The sequence below is a fragment of the Narcine bancroftii genome, chromosome 9 (assembly GCF_036971445.1).
Source record: "Narcine bancroftii isolate sNarBan1 chromosome 9, sNarBan1.hap1, whole genome shotgun sequence".
NCBI lineage: Eukaryota > Metazoa > Chordata > Chondrichthyes > Torpediniformes > Narcinidae > Narcine > Narcine bancroftii.
The window spans coordinates 75,098,725-75,124,274 of record NC_091477.1 but is presented as its reverse complement, the minus strand read 5'-3'; the positions used below and the strand labels follow the sequence as shown (position 1 = coordinate 75,124,274).

The 25,550-nt window shown below is 44.3% G+C and overlaps 1 protein-coding gene and 1 long non-coding RNA gene across 13 annotated transcripts in view; one reads left to right on the top strand and one right to left on the bottom strand.

Moving 5' to 3' along the window:
* Positions 1-16,989, bottom strand: part of slco2a1 (solute carrier organic anion transporter family, member 2A1) — a 123,469-nt gene extending 106,480 nt beyond the window's left edge. For 5 of the 12 annotated variants that reach the window (XM_069896518.1, XM_069896526.1, XM_069896524.1 and 2 more), the window contains exons 1-4: positions 16,771-16,989; positions 12,181-12,318; positions 6,911-7,073; positions 3,559-3,783 (exon numbers count right to left, since the gene is read on the bottom strand). In XM_069896518.1, coding sequence (XP_069752619.1) covers positions 3,559-3,783; positions 6,911-7,073; positions 12,181-12,318; positions 16,771-16,917 — 673 coding nt within the window. In that variant the 5' untranslated portion in view covers positions 16,918-16,989. Of the gene's footprint in view, positions 1-3,558; positions 3,784-6,910; positions 7,074-7,152; positions 7,802-7,836; positions 8,705-12,180; positions 12,319-16,770 lie in introns of those variants that run through there. The other 7 variants (XM_069896517.1, XM_069896515.1, XM_069896523.1 and 4 more) reach the window with 3 other exon arrangements.
* Positions 7,936-24,357, top strand: LOC138742293 (uncharacterized). The gene is made up of 3 exons (XR_011344036.1): positions 7,936-10,411; positions 13,760-13,999; positions 23,815-24,357. It is a non-coding gene; the product is annotated as an uncharacterized lncRNA (long non-coding RNA).
* The last annotated feature ends 1,193 nt before the right edge of the window (positions 24,358-25,550 follow it).

Below are 25,550 nucleotides of genomic sequence, written 5' to 3'. Positions count from 1 at the left end.
TCCAGACAACATCCTAGGAAACCTCCACTGTATGCTCTCCAGAGCTTTGACATGCTTCCTGTAATGAGGTGACCAGAACTGAACACAATATTCCAAGTGTGGTCTAACCAAAGTTTTATAAAGATGCAACATTACTTCATGCCTCTTGAATTCAATCCTCTAACAACTGAAGGCCAGCACACTATATGTCATATGAACCGCTTGTTAACTTTTTAAGAAACCAGATACTCCACCTTCAAGTTCGATCTTCCAAAGTGCATCATAGAACATGGAACAATACTGCACAGTACAGGCCCTTTGGCCCTCGATGTTGTGCCAACCCATATATTCCGTCCTTAAAAAAAAGTCCTGAACCCTCCGTACCCTATTTTTCTTTCATCCATACATCTGTCTAAGAGTCTCTTAAATGCCCCAAATGTTTCAGCCTCCACCATGATCCCAGCAAGGCATTCCAGGCACCCCCAACTCTCTGTGTAAAAAAAACATCACTGATGAATCTCCTAAACTTCTCTTCCCTTCACTTTGTATTTATGTCCTCTGGTGTTTGCTGATCCTGCCCTGGGAAACAGGTGCTGGCTGTCCACCTTATCTATGCCTCTCATCATCTTGTAGAATTCAAGTCTTCTCTCATTCTTCTTCGCTCCAAAGAGAAAAGTCCCAGCTCTTCTAGCCTTGCCTCATAAGACTTGTTTTCCAATCAAGACAATATCCTGATAAATCTTCTCTTCACCCTTTCCATAGCTTCCACATCCTTCCTAAAAGAGGAGTCCAGAACTGAACACAATTCTCAGGTCTTACCAGAGATTTGTAGAGTTGCAACATGAACTCTCTACTCCTGAATTCAACCCCCTATTAATGAACCCCAGCATCCCATAGTCGTTCTTAACTATCCTATCAACCTTTATGGCGACCTTGAGGGATGAATGGATTTGAACACCAAGGTCCCTCTGTTCATCTGCATTAATCCTGTACTCAGCCTTCTGGTTTCTCCTTCCAAAATGCATCACCTCACACTTATCCAGATTTAAATGCATTTGCCACTTTTCTGCCCAGCTCTGCATTCTGTCTATATCTTCTTGTAATCTTCGACAACCTTCAACTCCATCCACAACTCCTCCAACCTTTGTGTCATCCGCAAACTTACTGACCCATCCTTCCACCTCTTCAAAGAGCAGGGGTCCCAGAACAGATCCTTGCGTCACTGCACTAGTCTCCGACCTCCAAGCAGAATACTTTCCTTCCACTACTACTCTGCTTTCTTCCTACATGCCAAGGTTCCATTGATCCCATACGTCATGATTTTCTGAAAGAGTCTCTCGTGGGAGACCTTGTAAAATGCCTTGCTAAAATCCATGTCGACCACATCTATCCCTTTATCCTCATCAATTTTCTTTGTTACCTCCTCAAAAACCTTAGACTCATGCGGCACGACCTTCCCCTCACAAAGCCATGCTGACTATCTTTTTTGTTTGTTTTTTTTAATATTTTATTTAATCAACATATATAGGATCATAATAATAGAGAGTAATAAGTACTATAATACAGGGACAGGAGAGTAGCTAATATTGTACCTTTGTTCAAGAAGGAAAATCAGGGTAATCCAGGAAATTATGGGCTGGTGAGCTTCATGTTAGTGGTGGGAGACTCTTTTATTTTCTCTTTTGGCTTGGCTTCGCGGACGAAGATTTATGGAGGGGGTAAAAAGTCCACGTCAGCTGCAGGCTCGTTTGTGGCTGACCAGTCCGATGCGGGACAGGCAGACACGATTGCAGCGGTTGCAAGGGAAAATTGGTTGGTTGGGGTTGGGTGTTGGGTTTTTCCTCCTTTGCCTTTTGTCAGTGAGGTGGGCTCTGCGGTCTTCTTCAAAGGAGGCTGCTGCCCGCCAAACTGTGAGGCGCCAAGATGCACGGTTTGAGGCGTTATCAGCCCACTGGCGGTGGTCAATGTGGCAGGCACCAAGAGATTTCTTTAGGCAGTCCTTGTACCTTTTCTTTGGTGCACCTCTGTCACGGTGGCCAGTGGAGAGCTCGCCATATAATACGATCTTGGGAAGGCGATGGTCCTCCATTCTGGAGACTTGACCCATCCAGCGCAGCTGGATCTTCAGCAGCGTGGACTCGATGCTGTCGACCTCTGCCATCTCGAGTACCTCGACGTTAGGGGTGTGAGCGCTCCAATGGATGTTGAGGATGGAGCGGAGACAACGCTGGTGGAAGCGTTCTAGGAGCCGTAGGTGGTGCCGGTAGAGGACCCATGATTCGGAGCCGAACAGGAGTGTGGGTATGACAACGGCTCTGTATACGCTTATCTTTGTGAGGTTTTTCAGTTGGTTGTTTTTCCAGACTCTTTTGTGTAGTCTTCCAAAGGCGCTATTTGCCTTGGCGAGTCTGTTGTCTATCTCATTGTCGATCCTTGCATCTGATGAAATGGTGCAGCCGAGATAGGTAAACTGGTTGACCGTTTTGAGTTTTGTGTGCCCGATGGAGATGTGGGGGGGCTGGTAGTCATGGTGGGGAGCTGGCTGATGGAGGACCTCAGTTTTCTTCAGGCTGACTTCCAGGCCAAACATTTTGGCAGTTTCCGCAAAGCAGGACGTCAAGCGCTGAAGAGCTGGCTCTGAATGGGCAACTAAAGCGGCATCATCTGCAAAGAGTAGTTCACGGACAAGTTTCTCTTGTGTCTTGGTGTGAGCTTGCAGGCGCCTCAGATTGAAGAGACTGCCATCCGTGCGGTACCGGATGTAAACAGCGTCTTCATTGTTGGGGTCTTTCATGGCTTGGTTCAGCATCATGCTGAAGAAGATTGAAAAGAGGGTTGGTGCGAGAACACAGCCTTGCTTCACGCCATTGTTAATGGAGAAGGGTTCAGAGAGCTCATTGCTGTATCTGACCCGACCTTGTTGGTTTTCGTGCAGTTGGATAATCATGTTGAGGAACTTTGGGGGACATCCGATGCGCTCTAGTATTTGCCAAAGCCCTTTCCTGCTCACGGTGTCGAAGGCTTTGGTGAGGTCAACAAAGGTGATGTAGAGTCCTTTGTTTTGTTCTCTGCACTTTTCTTGGAGCTGTCTGAGGGCAAAGACCATGTCAGTGGTTCCTCTGTTTGCGCGAAAGCCGCACTGTGATTCTGGGAGAATATTCTCAGCGACACTAGGTATTATTCTATTTAGTAGACTAATGGTTAGAATACTTACAGATAGGATTTAAGCACATTTTGAAATTCATGGTCAAATTAGAAATAGTCAGCATGACTTTTTGAGGGGCAGGTCACTTCTTATAATTTGACTGAGGATTTTGAGGAAGTGACAAAGGTGGTTAATGAGGGTAGGGCAGTGATGTTGGGTACATGGACTTTTGAAAGGCATTTCACCACAGGACTAGTTCTTTACTGAGAAGGGGTAAAGATAGGATTTGTGTGGTTTGAATTTGTGGTGTCTTTGGCCAATCAGATAGTGTAAATGTTGTCAATACAGAGATGGCAAAAAATACTTAACCCCATGGAAAATTGTGATTGCATCCTGGTCAAATATACAAAATTATCGTGTATTTTGAAACTCACCGATATACAATGGAGCATTGGACGGTTCGGCAAAGTCATCGATATACGAAATTCCAAAAGGCTGAATGGGAACTGTGCCAATGCCCACCATTAACTGAGCAATCACCATTATTCCCCAAACGCTGCCCAACGTCTTGAACTTTTGGCCTGAATTGGCACAAATTGGGAAGGTGTGTGTCTGATTCATCACTTGACAAGTGTCTGCGTTGAAATGGCTTGAATTTCCTGCAAGGAAGACAATTCAGTCAATTCCAAAGGCTTCATTTTCTTTTCCTTTACTTTACAATTTCTGCAGGAATCTAGGTGGACTTCAGCACTTTCTAACTCAGACATTGTGGAAGGAGATTGGTTCAACTCCCAATGCACAGTTTTATTATCATCAGTCAAGCCACCAAGTGCCCAAGAAACGTCCGAAGAGCTCACTTTCACAAGACATTGAGCAGAAGTCTCCTCTGCTCCCTTGGTTGACCAGAAAGATCACGATACTATTTTGCAAAGTTGGTTGTACCTGCTACCTTGGCCAATTTTTATCCATTAAGCCACATTATCAAGAAAAAATATTATCTGTTGATTATCACAACACTATTTGTTAGGCTTTTTACAGGGCATACCTTGATTTTTATATCACAAGAGTCTCAATAGTTATTCTACTGGCAGTTAAACTGATGCCACCTAATCACGCCCAATTAAGCCACCAACCCCGCGTTTTTTGAGGGTAGGAAGAAAGCAGTGGAGCTGGAGAAAACCGGTGCAGGTCAGGGGAGAATATATAAACTCCTTGCAGACCGCAGTAGATTTGAACCCACGTCACTGGCACTGTGATATTATTGCACCATCTACTATGCTGTGTTGCCCTACACCTTAAGAATTACACAAAATCACGAAATACACCAAATTAATTCAAATCTCTTTTTTGCTGCGCAAACCTTTGTTTCAGACTGGTATCCATTCAAAATGATAAATCTGTCTCAGGGAGAGGCATAACATGGTTGGTGGAAATTATTTGGCATTCCACCCTAGCCCACGTCAGGCTGAGAAACTCCTGTTGAGAGTATGAATTAAACCAAACTTCTTGTTACTGCTTGAAGTGTACAGGAATTCAAATTTTGTTGTAACCATAGAACCTTCCTTGCATCAAAGAGAAAAGCCCTAGCTCTGTCAACCTTGCTCCATGAGACTTGTTCTCCAATCCAGACAACATCCTGATAAATCTCCTCTGCACCCCCTTCAAGGCATCTACATCCTTCAAATGCACATTGGTCTCCACCCAGCATGGAAGTTAAATGGTTTATCGGTGTAAGGGAGACAGTGCATTGGATAATTTCCATTCCACTACAGAACCTCTTTCGATGTAAATCAGTGTTTCAAATGCTCAATCATACAAATTTTTAGCCAGACATTCGCAGGTGAAGGATGTGAGCGACTAGTTCTACACAGACAGCCAAAATCAAAGCATTTGGAAGTGGGTATTGCACGATCAACTCCAATATCTTCCCAACCACTAGCATCAGACTATAATTTCTTTTCTGCTGCCTCTTTCCCTTCTTCTTGATGATAATGTATCAATGATATTTTGTGGTGGATGGAAAGGATTTTCTATATCATTCTGGATTCATCTTCCTTTTTTTAACTATACAGTCTGTCCTGCCGAACACCCATTAGTCTTCCCATGAGCAACACCTGACACTGAGAAAACAGCCTAATCTGATCATCATTTTTATTAAATGCCATATTGTCATTTGGTCTGACATTTCAGAGATGCTCCCTTTGCTCCACCCAAACCTCCTGCATCTTCCCTGCGACTGACGTCAATCTCATTGTCTCGCTTTCCTAGTTTTGATGAAGTACACCAGACCACAGAACTAAACTATCCGTTTCCACAGATGCGACCTGGCCTGCTATGTGTTGCCTGCACTTCCTGTTTTTATTTCAGATTCCCAGCATTTGCAGTGTTTTTGATCTTCACTTTTCTTACTCCAGTGGATCACCCTCCAGCTACTCATGGCAACACAAACTCCAAAATCATGGAAGCGGCACACACACTGGACGGGGTCAGAGTGAAGATATGGAAAGAAGTGGGCGTCAAATTTTTGAGTCTGAAACATTGATCAGAAGCATCGTCAGAGTTAACTAATGGAAACATCAGAAGATCTTTCCACCTTTTGTCACTAGAGATTATTCTAGCTCAGGTTTAATGTCCTGATCAAGACCAAATGCAGAGGTAAAATAATGTCTGATAAATCTCATCGACAGACACACAGCATTCTCCAGCGCAGCTGTGATGAACCCGGATTCATTCACTCACCTTTTCTCTAACTCACCTGACGAAATGCACTTGATCTTATTGGACGACTTAGGCACAAAATCAATACTTTGGTTCAACGACTCACTCGACGACATTCATCAACCAATTTACCACTTTAATTTTGTAATCCCAATTTCAACTCTCTCAGCAATCTTCTTAACACTCTGTTAAGATAGGACTTTTTATTCCCTGAAGCGCAGGAGAATGACGGGAGGTTTGATGGAAGTGTAGAAAATTATGATGGGTATAGAGAGAGTAAATGCAAGTAGGCTTTTTCCACTGAGGTTGGTTGAGACAACTATAGGACATGGATAAAGGTTGAAAGATCCAATGTTTAAAGAGAACATTAGGGAGAACTTCAGGACAACTATAGGACATGGATAAAGGGTGAAAGATCCAATGTTTAAAGAGAACATGAGGGAGAACCTCACACAGGGGACCGGGGGGGAGAGTGTGAAACAAACTGATAGCAGAGGTGGTGAATACGGGCTCAATTTTGACAGTTAAGAAAATTTTGGACAGGTACATGGATGGGAGGGGTATGGTCCGAGTGCAGGTCAATGGAACTAGGTAGAATAATAGTTTGGCACAGACTAGATGGGTGGAGGTCTGGTATCTGTTTGGTAGTTCCCTCCCCCATGGCAGAACCACCCCTTTCTTCCCTCCTGGACATGCACCCCCACACACAGTCAGACACTCCTTTTGTCCCCTCCACGGTCAAACTCACCCCTTTGACCCCTCACACCCCTCTCCATTCCCCCTACAGACACCCCTCCATCCCTCCACATGATTGAATCCCTCCTCTCTGCCCCTCGATGGCCCTATGGATTCCCCTCTGCCCCACTACGGGCCCCCTCCTGTTCCCTTCACACCCTCTCCATCTACTACATCGGCAGGATTTTCCTTTTCCAGGTCCCTCCCCAGTGTCTAAAAAAATCGTTGCATCAGCTCAAACACATCAGTACGTCAGGGAGATGATCAGGCATCCACCTTCCCATTTGTGTCTACACAGGTACTCACAGGAAGATAAGCCAAGTGCTGCCTTACCTATGATGGTCCTGCTGTACTGATACGGCTCAAAAATGTAGTGAGGCAGGGTGAGCAGGAAGGTTCCAGCACTGAGCAGAAGGCCACCGAATCCAATCAGCTTCGGCCGGTGAACACGGGCTCCAAAGTAGCTGACAAAAACAATCAGCACCAAGTTCCCAATCTGAAAGAATGCACAGCAGAATCATTACTTGTGTAACACACAACGCATCAGGGCAGTTATTGCAGTGTGCACCACTCACCATGTTGCTGATGTTGCAGAGGGGACAATGTGCCAATCCAAGGGCAAGAAGTGAAATAATAATTCTTCTATTTAAATAGAAGAATTGGTGAACAAAACTGGTCCGATTTATGTTGGGGCAGTATGACGAACAGAATAAATGTAAGATACAGACTGGTGCGATTTAATTTTTTTGCACCAGTTATATCTCAACGCCGCAAAAATTAAATAAATTTAATCTGATATTTTGGATCAATGTTTTAGATGCAGAGAGGAGTTAGGAACCTTTTTACATTCAACTTGGCCATGTCCCAAGGTGAGGCCCTTCTGGGTGGATCTGGGGAATCTCCTAGAGCAAATTATAGGAATTCAATTATCAGCGAACCCAGAACTGTTTTTACAGGGGAATATTGTAGGTGTAAGACCTACAGCAAATTGAGACTATCCAAGTACCAAACAGAATTTGTCGAGATCATGTTGGCAGTTACTTGGAAGTCTGATTCCCATTCTACGTATAGCTCGTTGGAATGCAGAAGTGTATAAGTTGTGTTCCTCTTGAGAAGATTACCTATAACCTAAGATATAAGTATGGCATGTTTATAAAAATATGGCAGCTGTGGCAACTGTGTCACAGTGTGAAATGAAGAATGAGAAAATGAACAGACATAGTCAAGTTGAATTCACTAAAAGTTGTTTACTCAGTCACCTGCAGCTTTTGAAAACCCCGCACGTTCCAAATGATGTCATCGCATTGTGACATCATGACATCACTCGGAACCTCCCGAGTCAGTTCGATTAAGCCTCAGGTGAGCGGTTACATGCCCCACTTCCCCAAGATCCGGCGATAGGTGAATAAACCTCTGGTGCCATTACTGTCCACCACTCTTGGATGGTTGTCCGTGCCTTTACATTGGGGTTGTTGCAAGGTCAAGATGAGCGGGCATTCAGTCATTCGTAAATGTCTCTGGATACCCCCAATGTCCAGTACACAAGTTGTACGATTGTTTCATAGCAGTCTGTTGCCTTGCTGGAGTGCTACCGTTGTCTCCTTTGTCCACATGAGTTCTTTGGCACTGTTGGACATGAGGTCGAAGAGGGGTTTCAAAATATGAGCTGGAGAGGGTAGAAAGCAGTGATAGGAATTGACCATCCCCACAAATTCCTGGAATCCTTTGATCGTATCGAGCCTCAGGAATTTGAAGATGGCTTCCACCTTGCTAGGCAATGGAATGACACCCGGCTGCTGATCTGATGTCTCAAGAACTCAATAGAGGACCACCCAAATTTGCACTTGGCAGGGTTCACAATTAGCATGAACTCCTGAAGATGGTGGCAGAGTAAGTGCAGATGCTGCAGGTGCTCTCTGTGGGAGTGGCTGGCAATGAGTATGTCGTCCAAGTATACAAAAATTAAGTCCATGCCACGCCCCTCTGCATCTATAAGTCGCTGGAACACTTGTGCAGCATTTTTGAGCCCAAAAGGCATTCTCAAAAATTCAAAGAAGCCGAATGGTGTTATGACAGCGGTCTTGGACACATCCTCTGGGTTTACAGGTATTTAGTGGTACCCACACACTAAGTCAATTTTAGAAAATATCCTGGTCCCATGAAGATTAGCTGTAAAGTCCTGTACATGGGGCACAGGGTAGTGGTCTGCAGTGGTAACAACATAGAGACACCTGTAAGGTCTCCAGCCTCCTGTAGTTTTGGGCACCATATGTAGCAGGGAAGCCCATGGGCAATCAGACCTGCATATGATTCCATGTTCCTCCATTTTATGGAACTGCTGTTTTGCAAGCCACATCCTGTCAGGCAACAGGCATTGGGCATGAAGAGGAGGTCCTTAGGTGAGAATGTGGTGTGTGACACCATATTTAGGTGTGGCAGCGGAGAACTGGAGAGCGACAATATCCGGAAACTCCGCAAGAAGTTTGACAAATTTGTTGTTGGAGTACTCCACAGCATCTAGGTGCAGGGCGGGTAGTTTGGGTTCACTAACCATTGCCCTTTTAAGTGAGTGAGCTCTGAAGAAGCAACGATAAGGACACAGCAGCAAGAATGAACTTCCATGTGAACTTATTGTCACCGAATTTCAGGAGTATAGTCTGTGTGCCATATGTACTAATCAAACTGTTAGTCACTGCAGTGAGTGCTGGACCAGCACTCCTGGTACAGGTGTCAAAGCCCAAAGGAGGAAGGTCACTAACCTCTGCACCCATGTTGACTAGAAATTTGTGCTGGGAGAGTTCATCCCGGAGGTAGAGTAGGCTGTTATGGTGGCCAGCGCCATAGCCATTAGCGACGACTGGCCACGACATTTTCTGGAAAAGTGCAAGAAGGTCAGCAGTGATGAGCTCCAGAACCACAATGTTGATGGTAAAAACACCAGGTGGTTGTCCAGGGGAATGTGTGCTCTCGTCACCGATACTCATGGAGCCTGGGTCTTTGGGTGTGGCACAGCACTAATTTCTGTGGGCCTTGCACCTTGCTGTTTCACAAGCCACAGAATGTCTGCATGGGCGGCCACTGTTCGAGGGTTATCAAAGTCCTCGTCAGCCAACATGAGGCAGATATCTTCTGACATATGCTCTAAACACAACTCCTCGAAGAGCAAGCAAGGCCTACAGCTGTCTGCCAGTGCCAATATGTTGTTCATTAACTCTGAAGGGGCGCGGTCCCCCAGGCCATCAATATGGAGGAGCCATGCAGCTTGCACTCGCTGTAAGACACCATCAATCTGGAGAAGGAAGTCTTTTAGGGCTTTGTACTTGCCAAGAGCTGGTGGGTCCCGAAGGAAATCCACTACTCGACCAGCTGTGTCCTGGTCAAGGGTACTTACCACGTGATAGTACTTAGTGGCATCCACTTCTATCTTGCAAATGTGGAACTTCACCTCAGCCAGCCTGAGTGTGCCAAAAGATAGGCAGTTTGAGTGAAACCACTGTGTTGTCCATGTTGAATCCAAAATCCATTTGGGCCCGTCGAGGTCACCAATGTAGCAACTGTGTCGCAGTGCGAAATGAAGAACGAGAAAATGATCAGACGTAGTCTAGTCGAAGTTCAGGTGAAGTGATTTGTTCAAACAGTCACCTGCAGCTTTTGAAAACTCCATGCGTTCCAAATGACGTCGTCACATTGTGACGTCATGACGTCACTCGGAACCTCCAAAGCCAGTTCGAATAAGCTTCCGGTGAGCTGATACACAGCCATATTTACAAAATTTGGGTGAAAATATTTAGCTGTGCCCTCAAGATCTCCATCAACATTCCCCTCAAGATCTAGGTAAGTCATGGAAATTTGAAGCCTGTGGAGTAAACGACAGATCCTTGACAATTCCTCTTCCTTTTTTTTTCTTACTTTCTTTATTTCCCTGGGATTTCTTCTTTCTTTACTAATTCTCCTTTTTCCTTTCCTTGGGAGGATGGGGAGGGGGTGGGTGGGATGAGGGATTATTGTCATCATGAATCATCATAGATGACTAGCTCTTTTCTGTATTTGAAATATTCTCTTTTTTTTGCTGATTGCATGTTTGGTTTTAAAAAGTGTAAATAAAATATTCGAAAAAAAAATGAAACGACATCGCCTCTGACATGGTAACTGGATGACCCAGGCCAACAATTCTCAATCCACCTGCATCCATTTTCATCACTAGATATCTGTGATGATGGTGAACAGTCATTGTTGTACCAAGCTGGGAATCTCTTCTCACAGTGTCACAAGTATGTGAAATACAGGCACAAGTGTAAAGTAAATTACCACAAGTGAGAAGAGAGGATAGTCGAAATACAGACAGATAAATATTCGTTCAGCTGGCAGATGCCAGTTTCATTCAACAGCAGCAGGAACTGAAGCAAGACCAGGAGTCCTTATAATCAGCGGTGAAAGTGGATACACTTCTGGAGGAACTCAGCAGATCACGCAGCATCCAGAGGAAGTAAAAGGCCTTTGACGTTTCAGACCTGTGCCCTTCACCATAAACACAACCCAAATGCAACAGATTTGAACCCGGTTGTGGTGATACGACCACCAGCCTTGCTGCAGGGGATGATCTCTGTACCTGCAGGAAGACCAGCTAAGGGGCTGACTCCACCTGACCTGAATATGAACCCTCCCGAGACAGTCACACGGGGAGCCACCAAGGCATGAACTGGTGTTCAGACTTTTATTGGAATAAAGCCTGTTGGACAATCTTTTGAGTTTTGTGCTTGTTTGCTACTACCTCAGCGTGCCACACCGGGTTCGCTGGCACTTGTAGTGAACTGGGATTCACTAGTTGTGTGCTGTACTGACGATTGGTTCCACCTCCCGCTCCTCCCCCAGGGGCCCGTATATAACCCTGGTTTCCCGCCTAAACCCAGAATCCCTCTGAAGCCTGTCCATGAACCCTACCTGTGTTGTCAGCTAATAAAAACGTTAGTTCTCCCTGCAATTCCCCCCCTCCCCAGTAGTTGTTTTTTTTTGTTCCAGATTCCAGCAGCTGCAGTCTCTTGTGTGTGTAGAAGAAATGCCTCAGGAAACCATCTGGGAACTCTACAGAAAATCTCTTTCGACACATTGTCTCTGATTCCAGCATTCAAGTGGTGTCCAAGAGAACTGTCTGATGGCATCAAGCAAACCATCCAAGTCAATTGGACAGAAGCAACAGGAAACACTGCCCAAGTGACATCTCAATCAATTCAATGTACGCCTGTTGTTAGAGACATAAGCACTGTTGTTGGTCCCAGAAAACCAAATGACATTGACGCCTGGGAGCAGGACATAGAAGTGATAGAGAAAGTCAGCAGGTCCAGCGCTTGTGTACACTGCACTAGACCCCAGCATCTGCAGATTTTCTTGCCTGCCATCTGTGAGGACTGATCAACAGCACAATGTGAGTAAACTGGCTGGTAGCACGGTGCACACATTTAAACAACTGCAGGCCAAGTGTCCACACAGATATAAACACCAACAACCCCGGTCCCATCTTCAGACTGAAAATCAGGAAGCCAGACAATCTGTTTTGGTCTGACCTCTTACATTTCCAACGCTTGTTCTGGATTTATTCTTCATACCTCATGCATACTGGAGAGGATTCCAGATGAGAAGCTGGACATGCCAAATTGTTTCTCGATGGTGGTAATGCTGCTCTTGAAGTAGGCACTGTACAAGAGTTGGGCACACTGCAGCATTCCATGGCAAAGGACAAACAGCTACACAGAAACAAAAAGATATGTCAGGGGATATAGTCACCAGGCAGTGGGGAAATATTTTCCATCATTCACAAACATGTTCTTAAATGGATGAGTAAATTTTGCAGCTAGGACCGGAAGATGTTGGAACTTGTTGAAGTAAGACAAAATTAAAACATCAGGGACAACACATCAGCATGGACTGAGGGGTCATTGTTGAACATCAGGCGGAGCAACAATCAAGGAGCATTTTTTTGGGGGAGTCTGTGTTTCATGATCAACGCCTTCAAGTCAAGTTTATTGTCATCTGATTGTACGTACAACCTGATGAAACAGCGTTCTCCAGTCCTTGGTGCAAAACATGCAGACATGCAACCAGACATACCAACAAACAATACATATGCAGGACAAGTATTTCATCTGTTCTTGCAAGCTCCCATTTTAGTAAAATGGGATTATCACTGTAAGCGATAGTATAGACAGGAGGGACTGAATGGTCACGATTAACATTTTACACACACACCAAGTGCAACACAAGTCACAGTCCAGTGATAATTCGATGCATTAGAAGAGCTGAGAGAAGGCGTGCCACAGTCTGTTCCAGATTCGATACATTTGCAAAGACACTGATTTTGCAAGAGAGAAACTAGCCGACTGCTGGAGAGGAAACAGCTCCTTGTAAGCAGCTCTTGTGGCCAGCCATTCTGTTGAATTCAGAGCAAAGTATGCTCTGTGAATGACTGGGCCTTTTTGGTGGATTGACCTGTGCCAGGAGGGTGGAGATAAATTGTACGTCCATAGTGAAAGTGAGGTGGTCAAGTTCAGGGAATTGGAAGTTATTGAAGAGTTGGAGGGCATGTGAGGTATCACTAATGTTGGTAAAGAGGTGCTGGGGGGGGGCAATTGGAATTGAAGTAAGATGGCTTGCAAATGGAGTTTGAGGAGATTTAGTATATCAGTGAAGGCTCTCAGAAACTTCTACAGGTGTACCGTGGAGAGCATTCTGGCTGGTTGCATCACTGTCTAGTATGGAGGTGCCAATGCTCAGGACAAGAAAAAAACTCCAGAGGGTTGTTAACTTGGCCTGCAACATCACGGGAACCAGTCTTCACTCCAACGAGGACATCTACAAGAGGCAGTGTCTATTCTCAAGGACCATCCAGGCTACGCCTTCTTCACTTTGCTACCATAAGGTAAAATATACAGCACCCTGAAGATGAGCACTTAGGGACACAAGCTCAGCTACTTCCCCTTTGCCATCAGATTCCTGAATAATCAATGAATCATAGACACTGTCTTATTTTGCCTTTTTATTCTTCTTGCACAATTTGTATTTATTTGGTAAGGTGGTTTATATAAATGTTTGCAATGTGATGCTGAAGCAAAACAATGAATCATATGACATATTCATGACAAAAATTCTCATTCTGATGATATTCGTATAAAAAAAATGATTTCTCAGATTAGTGTCACCGTAATAAGGAAGATGGAAAGATAACAGAGAAATAGTGACCAAGGACTGAACAGTTTGTTTCGTGGAGAAAGGGGGGCATAGACATGAGACCGGGATGGAGCCCAGGTCAAGGGTCTCACTGAACAGCAGCAAGATATCCTGAATGGGAGGTGCACAGAGTCGTTCAAGTGCATTATAATTTTCCAGCATCACGCCCCAACGCTTGTATTCTATGCCCAATCTGTGAAGGTAAGCAACTGATCTCAACTGATCTATCCATGTTGTCACTTCCATGGACGTTGAACATAGCACAGGAACAGGCTCTTCAACCCAAAATGTCAGTGCCAACCATGGGGCCAATTCAAACTAATCCCATCTGCATGGTGCATCCCACTCTGTCTGCCGATACGTAGTGTGTCTCCCTCCATCTGCTTGTACATGGTGTGTCTTGCTCCATTCTGTGGCTGTTTGCGTGTTTGTGTAAATGCCTCTTAAATGCTATGATTGTATCTGCTTCCACCATGTTCTCTGACAGCCTAGTTCAGGTACCTTAAGAAAACTTGTATTGCAAATCTTTCAACTTTTCCCCTCTCACCTAAAACCTTTGTGGTGGGTGTTTGGAATGAGAGGCCATCTGATGTGGTAAATGTGGGCTCACTCTTACATTTTAAAAATAAATTGGATAGATACATGGATGAGAGAAGTCTGGAGGGATATGGAATGAGTAAAGGTCAGTGGGACTAAAGGAATGATGTTTGGCACAGACTAGAGGAGCCAAATGGCCTGTTTTCTGTGCTGTAGTTTTCTAAGTATTTGACATTTCTACCATGGGAACATGACTGTATAGGCCCCACTGATGCCTCTCATAATTTTATAAACTTCAAGCCGGTCTTCCTTCTGCCTCTGACACTGCAGAGAAACCAAGCCCAGTTTGCCCAACCTCTAATATTCTCCAATCCAGTCAGCATCTTGTTTAATCTCTTTTGCAAACTTTTCACAGTCTCCACAGACTTCCTGCAATGTGGTGACCAGACATGAAAACAATATTCCACACATGGCCCAACCTGCGGCATAACCTTCCCTACTTTTACACTCAATACCCTGACCCATGACTCCTTCCCTACCATCCCAACTACTGGTGTTACCATTTTCCAGGAGATTTAGACTTGCACCCCAAGATCCCTCTCTAAATCAATGCTCCTCAGTGTCCTGCCATTGAATGTATACTTTCCTCTCATATCGACTCCCAAAAAGCAACACTCCACTCATCCAGATTCTCTCTGCCTCTCCTCTATCCACAAGTCCAAAGGAGTTAAACATGTTCAAGTTAATAATCATGTGACTGTACAGACACAAGCAGACAAAACAGCGTTTCTCTGAACCATGGTGCACACACATACACACAGCACATCATAATCACATATGTACATAAAGATATAATTCAAATATATATAAATATTTTAGAAAGATTTACTCAGATACAGGATATTGTTCATTAATCTCACAGCCTGTGGGAAGGTTGGGGAGGGCGGGCAGGAGTAAAACATGAAAGTCTGCTGGAGAAGCTCAGCAAGTCAAACCATGTACTTTATGTAGCCCAGATAAAAGCCCCTTTCACCCTTGCACCTTGTCCCAGGAATTAACAGCCAATTGACTGGTTAAGGGTCAAGTGTGAAATCAAAATCGTCTGAATGCCTGCGTGAAATGGCATCACTTCAAGCTGGGAGTAGACGGCCTCGACCCCTACTGCAAACCCCAGTGTCTACTGACTCCAGTGTGAAAATTAGCCTAGTGGAATGTGAAAATTGCTTTCTCGGTCAGAAATGATGCACGCTTTTGCATGAGTGCAGGAACGTAAACAAAATAAAAGATTAAAATGAAGGTATAAACTTTGCCATGGGAAAGTAGCAGCAGGGGAGAGAGAGAGAGAGAGAGAGAAAGAGAGGAAACTGCAAGCAATGAATAACAATAGAGGACAATTTTTAAACAGTATGGGAAAATTAGTAGCACTATTGCGTACAATTTATAAAGACCATGGGAAAAAGTGTTGGCGGACCTGCCCTCCCAGAATTCCGTGCATACAGTCCTTTCTCTGCCACATGTCATTCTGGGAGGAAGGTCCGCCATCGCTTTTTCCCATGGTTTTTATAAATTGTACGCAATAGCTCTATTAATTTTCCCCAGGCTTGTTGAAAAATTGTTCGCTATTGTTATTTATTGCTTGCACTTTCCCCCGGTCCCTTATAAAGGGTTATATAGGTCGGCACTACAACAGGGGCCGAAGGGCTCATACTGGGCTGCACATAAAGTTTAATTATAATTTTGTTCAAATATCAGATAATACACTGATCAGGATTTAAGGCAGGTCCAGCATCGCTCGATGCGTCGTGACCTCCCCAGTCGAAGGTGGAACAGTCCTAACTCGTGGTGAGTATGAAAGCGTTCTTGAAGGGTCCCGGTTAAGAGTGGCCAAGTGTGAACAGCAAAAACACCGAACCGGGACACTGAATGGCCGATTTACTAAAGACACATAAGCAATGTTTTGGGCGTGAGCCCCTTGATGAAAGGTTGGTTACGTATCTTTGCTCTACAAAGTACACCTGCTAAGTTTCTCCAGCATTATGTTCTAACTCGTGGTACTTTGCCACTTTTTCACGCTGTATAAGCGTCAGAGTCGACCTGCTAGACTGCTCGCAGAAGAACCCACTTCGCTGTACCAGTGACAGATAGACAAATCTCGTCCTCACTGGTGCCAGGACCGGTACCTGCGCAGGATTCCCGACCTGATTCCCCCTATGCCCCTTCCTCGCCCTGACTCTGACCGGAGCCACCTGCTCCGCGATGCCCCCGCTGGGCTCGCCTGGTACCCGGTGCCCCCGTTATCTCGTGTCCACCCGATCCCCGCACACGGGTGCAACAGGACACTGCCCACTGCCGCCCAGCCGGTGCCCGGCCCCGGTGTTACCCTGTGCAGTGGCCAGCCCCGGGTGTGATATGGACCGGTGCACGCCACAGCTCACCTTGATGTTGTGGAAGAATCCCGGACGAGTCCCGGTCCCGTCCCGCTCCTGCAGCCCGCCCGCGCGCTCCCCGCGTAACTCCAGGGGCTGCGACGGGCCGCCCCCCGACCCGCAGCACAGTCTGCGGAGTGGCTGCACACTCGGCATGGTGTCTGCTGGCCGGAGGGAGCAGAAGGGCAGACGCGACCCTCGACGCTCGCCGCTACTCTGAGCCGACCGCTCCGGGCGTGCAACTTATAGCTGGTGCCCACGATGACAGGTCCCGCGTCAAGAGCGCCCCAGCACGCGAGCCCGCCCTCGGTGTAGCCAGTGCAAGCATCGCAGCCAGTGCCAGCATCACGGACAGTTCATTACTGCAGAGAGTGCCAGAGAATGCATTGATACCAGTGCTGGTGGAAAACCAGCCCTGGTTGTGGTTCCAAGGAGGCGAGCGTGCACAGCTGTTAAGGTATTGAGGACTCAGCAGCTGCTGCAGGGTTGACAGAAGTCACTTCTGGAAGATGTTACTCCTTGACCAGCGGAGGAGACTGATTTCTCAAGTTTTATAACATCAAGAGGGGCACGGAGACACCATTCTGGAACGAGAGGCCATAGGTTTAAGGAGATAGGGGTAGAGACATGAAATGCACCTTTGTCAGAATGTGCTCCATTCCAGAACGAACAGAGAACAGAGAGCAAGTAATAGAAGCGACGACGACTATGGTATTGGGACGGCTATGTGAACACAAAAGGCAGAAGGATATGGGCCAAATCCAGGCAATGGGGATAGCCCAGAATGCCCATGGATGAGTTGGGACAAATGGCCTGCTCCCTGCAGTCTGTAACTCCAAGAAATAAGAACAGTTAACTTTTTGATCCACTGAACCTGCTTTGCCCTCCTTTCCTCTTCTCATTCCCCTGTCCCCTAACCTTTTAATTCAGACATTTACCTCTGATATCTCACATCAACACCATCCCTATTAATCCCACCTTCCAGCACATGATCCAGCGTCTTAAATCCCTCATTCATTCAAGTGCCCTTAAATATCATTATAGTCACTCAGCACACTGTGAGCGAAAAAGATCCCCTCAGATCCCCTCTAAATTTCTTTCCCTTTACCCTAAATCTATGTCCTCTTGTTTTATTCACCTCTGTTGATAAGAGAGGTTTCCTGCAGTCTGCCATTTTATCTTAATCCATTCTCTCCCATAATCAAAATGCTCTCTCACACAACATCCTCTTGAAACACCTCTATACCCCTTCAGCCCTTTCACTTGGTCCTCTTATCTCCCTCTTGTTTTGAGGAGTGGGGTCATATTTTCTACCTTCCTTGGGGATGATCAGTTTTGAAAATCTTTAACTTTTAATTTAAATTTTAAATTCAGACATACAACACAGTCACTGGCCATTTTGGCCCATGAGTCCGTGCTACCCAGTTTACACCCCATTAACCTACACCCCTGCTATGTTTTGAACAGTGGGTGGAAACTGGTGCCTCCGGGGAAAAACTCATGCAGACACGGGGAGAGCATACAAACTCCTTGAAGGCAGCGCAGGATTCAAACCCCAGTCCCAATCGCTGGTGCTGAAAAGGTGTTGCGCTAACCGCTATGCCAACTTTGCCATCCTCATTAAGTCATGTTCCTTCACTGATATTAATTTATTTCATTTCATCACTCACGTTTTGGTTCTCCAGTCTTCTATGGTCCAAGACACATTTATAACATGAGGATATCTGTGAATACTGTATATTTTTTAAATTATTTTCTCTTTTTAATTAAATTGTATCCTATTGCAGTTGTTTTTTTGTTGATATTTGGGTAGTTGTTGATTTATTTTACAAAGTATGTGTTTGTATGAATTTAGGTGTCTCTAACCATTGTACAGTGTAGTGCACAAAAGTGCTGGGGAAACTCAGCAGGTCGCACATCATCCATAGGAATAAAAGCCAGTTGATATTTCAGACCTGAGCCCTTTGCTGGGAATCCGGAAAAAGAGGTAAATGTCTGAATTAAAAGGTCAGGGGACATGGGAATGAGGAGAGGAAAGGAGGGAGTGGGGGGGGGGGGGTCGGGGGAAGGAACACAGGCTAACCAATAAGAGGTAATAGGTGGGAGATTAAAGAGGTTGAGAAATGACTGGGGAGATGCCAGAGGGCTAAGAAGGGTAGCTCTCTAGTGGGAGAAGGAGAAGGGGAGATGGAGGAAATGAGACAGGGAAAGAAAAAGACCAGAGGAGAGTTGATGTTGCTGCCATCTGTTTGGTATCTGCCAATAGGAAATATAAGGTGTTGTTCCTCCATTTTGTGAAGAGCCTTAATTTGGCAGTACATGAGGCCAAGGGCAGACATGACAGTGTGGCAAAGGTGTGTGGAATTGAGAAGTCCTGGATGTTACAGCGGAGCAAGTGAAGTGATCTCCCAGTCTGTGTCTAGTTTCCCTGATGTAGAGGAGGCCACACTGGATGCAGTAAATGACCCCGACGGATTCACGGGTAAAGAGTTGTCTCACTTGGAAAAACTATTTTGGCCCCAAATAGTGGTGAGGTAGGAGGTGTGGGTGTAAGAGTAGTGCTTCTTGTGACCACAGGGGTAGGTTGCAAGGGGCCAATTGGTGGGAAGGGATGAGTGGACCAGAGAGCCCCGAAAGGACCGGTCCCTCTGGAATCAGGAGAGGAGAGAGTTTGGGAAGATGTGTCTCTCACACAACATCCTCTTGAAACACCTCTATATCCCTTCAGCTCTTTCACTTGGTCCTCTTATCTCTCTCTTGTTTTGTGGAGTGGGGTCACATTGCAGATGGAGGAGAATAATATGAAGGATGCAGAGGCTAGTGGGGTGGTAGGTGTGGACAAGGGGAATCATGTCCTTGTTGCATCTTAGGGGATGGGGGTAAGGGCCAAAGCCAGACCTGCAGGAAATGGAAAAGATGCAGATGAGGGCTGAGTTAATGGCACTAGAGGGGAAGTTATGGTTTCTGAAAAAGGAAGAAAGGTGAATATCTCAGATGTCCAAGAATGGAAGACTTCATTCTGGGAGCAGATATGGCAGAGATGGAGAACTTGAGAGAAAGAAATAAAATCCTTACAGGAGAGAGGGTAGGAAGAGGTATAGCCAAGGTAACTGTGGGAGTTATTGGGCTTCTAGAAGATGCCTGTAGATAGTTTGTCTCCTGAGAGGGAGAGAGAGAGAAAGAGGAGAGCATTGCTAGATATGTCCAAGTGAATTTGAGATCAGGGTTGACGATGGCAGCAAAGTGTATACCCTCTTATGTACAATGTACAATGGATAGGACAATAAACTCATTATCATAATCAGGTAGTGGTTGAATGTTCCATTATACATTAACCATCTCTATCCATAAGGACACATATTTACTGTTTTACTATGAAAGCTCTTTCTGTTTTTCATTAATTTAATTTCATGTTTTTCCTTATTTTTGCATTTCCTTGCTCATCCTTTGCTGACTTTGAAAACACTTCCAAAAGTTTAATGCTTTTGCTGGCAATTTTATAAGATTTTTCCCTAGATTTAATGCCCTCTAGCTTTTTTTGTTTACATAGAAAATATTGTTTTAAATGGAGCTACATTTAAACAATATAAAATTTGATCATATCATGGTCACTCTTTCCAGGGGCTTCTTTCAAACAAGGTTATAAATTAATGCTTTCTTGTTGCATAGAACTTGATCTAAAATAGTTACCAGGTACTCCTGGTCTAGAAATTCATCCTCTCCACCATCTACATTCACATGGATATGTCCCACTAAAGCAGGGATCCCCAAACATTTTGGACCATCGACCTCTTCATGGAATCCTTCATCCCTCGTAGACCCCCAGGCATGTACGAAATAAATAATAAATAAATAATTAAGTTGATGTGCTGTTTCCATATGTTCTAGTGAGGGAAACTGCATATCATATGCATGGTGTCCAGACCTCCCAGCAACAATGCAACTTTGTTACAACACCCTAATCGCCAAGTAACAAATCTGTAAATTTAGCAAGCAAGCGATTACAATAACAGTAAAAAATACTTTGCTTCTGGTCGGGAAGATGCCAAATGGGTCCAAGTCTTCAGCATCACCAATGGCGACTCCATTCTCAACATCAGGTGTGGTGCTGTCCACATCGAAGAAGTCACCTCGGGCTCCTGGCAGGAGTGGGGAAGTTGGGGTTTACAATTCTTTTGATCCCAAAAGTTCAATTGACAATTGTTAGGTCTGCTTTGTTCATGAATGAGTGAGACAAACACCAGGCTGAGTCGAAATCAGGGTTCTTTGTTCTTTATTACCGGATTGTAACACTTGCAACTAACCATGTTAGTCGGAGAATGCATTCTGCCGTTATCAGCAAAATGGTGATTTTTTATACCCTTGGATACATGCTTAGAACATCATCATATCATTACTTGTCCAATGACTAAAACTGTTGCTATCCTTTCCCTGCTAGCTTCCTGCCTCTCAATCCATCAATGTCTCTCTTATCTTGTAAGTACAAGGATGCATTCACATCTTGTTACAGCCCTGTACAGGGTAACTCCTTACACATTCCCATCTCATGATGTTTTACCTTACACTACCCAGCATTTATCGACCCCCTTTTGACCCCCCTGGGATCTTTTGACCCCTTGGATAGTCCCATCATCCCCCAGAGGTCAATATCAACCACTTTGGAGACTCCTACCCTAAAGTGACCCCCCACCCCAAGATATGAACCTTATTTATCCTATCCCCTTTATCATACAGAGGCCAGTAAACCATTCCCACCAATATTTTCTGCTCTTTTCTGCTTCTTAACTTCACCCAAACTGATTCAACTTCAATATCACAATCTGCCAAGCCTAACTGTCTTAGACAGTTATGCTTAGATTCCGATATCTATAGTGTCCTGTTGAAGCACTGTGTTACTGACATCTCTTGTTAACATAATAAGTCCACTCTTTTATTTCTATTTCTCTGTCTTTCATGTATGTTAAATACCACCCAAAAAAAAGCTTACCTGAAAAGATGCTTCAAGGGTAGATAAGTTGGTCAGATTTCAGATTTGTGGTCAGAGTACATACATGACATCACATACAACCCTGTCCTGTGGGCACGACAGAATTACCATAATTGGTAGTGCAAAAAAATAAATTGTACACAGCATAAAACATGTAAACAAAGAACCGTAAACAGATAACGAATGTAAACAAACTGTGCAATACAGAGGGAACAAAAAGAAAATTGATAAAGTGAACAAGTAAGAGTCCTTAAATGAGTCCCTGATTGAGTTTGTTGTTGAAGGGTCTGATGGTGGAGGGGTAGCAGCTGGTCCTGAACCTAGTGGTCTGAGTCTTATTGCACCTCTTTCCTGATGGCAGCAGCGAGAACAGAGCTTGTGCTAAGAGATGTGGGTCTTTGATGATTGCTGCTGCTCTCCAATGGCAATGTTCCCTGTAGATGTACTTAATTGTGGGGAGGGGTTTGCATGTAATGTCCTGGGCTGCGACCACTACCTTGTGGAGAGTTTAACGCTCAGGGGTATTGGTGTTTCCATACCAGACCATGATGCAGCCAGTCAGCACACTTTCCACCACATCTCTGAACAAATTTTCCAGTGTTTCTGGTGTTATACCAAACCTCCACAAACTCCTGAGTAAGTAGAGGCACTGGCATGCTTTCTTCATGATGTCATTAGTGTGTTGGGTCCAGGAAAGATCCTCCCAAGAACTTAAATTTGCTCAACCTCCCCTCTGGATCACTGGATTGTAAACCTCTGGCTTTTCTTTCCTGAAATCAACAATCAGCTCTTTAGTTTTGGTGATTGAGTGTAAGATTGTTGTGGTGCACCATTCAGCCAAGTTTTCAACTCCTTCCTGTATTCTGACTCATCCCCTTCCTTTATACAACCCACTATCGTGGTATCATTGGGAAATTTGTAGATTGTGTTATTGTCATACCAAGCCACACAGTCGTAGGTGTAAAATGAGTAGAGCAGGGGGCTAAGAACACAGCCCTGTGGTGCTCCAGTACTGATGGAGATTGTGGAGGAGCAGTTCTTACCAATCCTCGCTGCTCATGGTCAGAAGGTTTTCGGCACCAATATAGAAGTTGGGAGTAAAGTTGCAGTTGTGTAAGACATTGGTGATGCCCCATTTGGAGTATTGTGTTCAATTTTGGTCATCATGTTGCAGGAAAAATGTTGTCAAGCTGGAGAGGATGCAGAGAATATTTTTTCACAGCACGGTTATGGGCCCTTTAGGCCCATGAGCCCAAGCCACCCAATGACAGCCAATTGATCTGAACCACTACATTGAGCGTACAAAATGTTGCCAGGATTCAGGGTCTTAAGCTGTACAAAGAGTTTGAATGGGCCAGACCTTTATTCCTTAGAAGGTAAAAGGATAAGTGGTGATCTCTTAAAGGTGTACAAAATCATGAGAGGAATAGATCAGGTGAACACAGAGAGTCTGTTGCCCAGAGTAGCAGAATCAGTAACCAGAGGGTATAGGATTAAGGAGAGGGGAGAGAAAGGCAACTGTTTTACACAGAGGGTGTATGGAATGCGTTGCCAGAGAGGTGAATGAGGCAGTTATTATTGTGACATTTAAGAAACATTTGGACGGACGGTAATGGACCTGTGTTAATATTAATTATATGTCTTAGGTTAGGTGTAGGTTGGTTACAGAGTCACACACACAGGTCACAGTACATTTACAGAGAATCATTGTACTCAGAGAAGAGAGCTCATTCTCAGAGTCACAGCATCTAAAAAGACGGAGCTAATGGATCTGAAGAAGGTCTTAATTATTCAAGAACAATAGAGTTTATTAAAAACTGAAGTATCCATGTACTCAATAAGAACTGCTAAAGGAAGCTCCCTGTTTTTAAACCAAACCACTTAAGCCTCTTGAACAGAGATGAGGTTGTTATAGATTTGGAATGGTTTTAAAAAAGGCCAGATGTTTGGTAGAAATAAAACTAATAGACATGTGGATTCCAAAAATTGGTACTGACCTCATTGTTGATGTAACTGTCATATGAGTTGGAGAAATATAGTATTGAATTCATACATTTTTTGATTAGTTTACAGAAGTCAAAACCCTGCGACACACACAGGAGTTGGAACCTTGTGGAAGACAGGGTTGAATTACAGTAGCCAGAATAGGTGCTGTTATGTGCTACTTCTAAGAAAATGGGGACACCGAATAAATAGATTTCAAAAGAGAAGCCTACTTCTAACTGTCTCTGATAAAGAGAGCAGTTTCATTTGGAAAACAGTCTTCATTCAAGAGAAGAAAAATAGACATCCTGGAAAGGCAGGTATTATCCATTTGACCTCCTGAAAAGACAGGAAGTTTGTCATCCTTTTCAAAGGAGACAAATCTGTCACCCAGAAGATGGTCACTTCTGTTTGAAGAATATCTCTCAAGGACAATTCACCAAAAGAATTGTGAGTTTAAAGAGGCCAGAAGATATGATGTTTAAAAAGGTTTTATAATTATTTCATAACTGAAAATTTAAGTCCTTTAAACTGATGCTGAAGTTTTAAAAATGGACTTTTCAGAGTAGGACTTTATTACACACACAAACGTTTACATTAGCACATAGTTAGGTTAAATTTAGAGTTAAGAGGTAAGTAAGAAATGTTATGTTATTAATAGTTTAATAAATACTATTATTTTGAATTTACCATTGTCTGGTGAATTTTCCATTGCTGTTCCTGTGTTAGTGCTAACAAAGTCCCTTTAGTCCCAAACAAAATTTAAAAGGGTTGTGGTTTGTTACAGGATGTATGGATAGAACAAGTTTAAGGACCTGTTTCCACACTGTCTGACTCTATGGCTACATCGAGTACATTACCCTCAACAATGTATTTTGTTATTTCCTTTAAAAATTTAAACAAATTAGTCAGACTGGATCTCACACCAACAAAGCCACTCCTTCATAAATCCTTGCCTTTCCAACTGTAGTTAAACATGTATTTTAGGATTTTTTTTTTTTCTGATACTTTCCCTGCCACTGATGCCACGCTAACTGGTCTGTAATTATCAGACCTATTCCTGCTACTCTTCTTGAATAGATACTCAACATTTGTTGTCTTCCTGTCACATACACCTCACCTGTGGCTAACAAATGTTTAGAAAGCTTCTTCATGTCTCCAACAATTCTTCCCTTTGCTCCCACATATTATCAGGCCTGTCTGATTTATCCACCTGTGAACCCAACCAAGACATACAATACTTTGTCCTTTGCAGTCAGAGTTTTACAGCATGGAAACAAGCCTTCTGCCCATTGCCATGCCATCCAAGTTGTCCACCTATACTCATCCCTTTTATCTGCATCCGTGTTCAAATGTCTTTTAAATGTGGAATTTGTGCCTGCATCCATCACTTCCTTTGTACAGAGTCACTACCCTCTTTGTGAAAAACTTACCCCTCAGGTCCCCATTAATTAATTCCCTCTCACCTTAAACATATGCTGTCTGGTTGCAGACTCCTCTATCCTGGGAATAAGTCATCTTATCCATGATTTGTGTCCTTATGATTTCATAAACTCGAATATAGACTCCCCCCTGCCCCCCCCACAGCCCGACACTCCAATCTGGGCCTAACCAATTTCTGACACACTCAAGCCCTCTTGACCTGCAATATCCTTGTGAATCACCTCTGCACCCATTCCACCTTAATGACGAGATCTCCATACAATAATCCAAGTGTGGTCTCACCAATATCCTGCACAATTGACATCCTGACTCCCATGCTCGAAGCCCTGAACAATGAAGGCAAGCATGCCAAATGCCATCTTCACCTTTCTGTCTT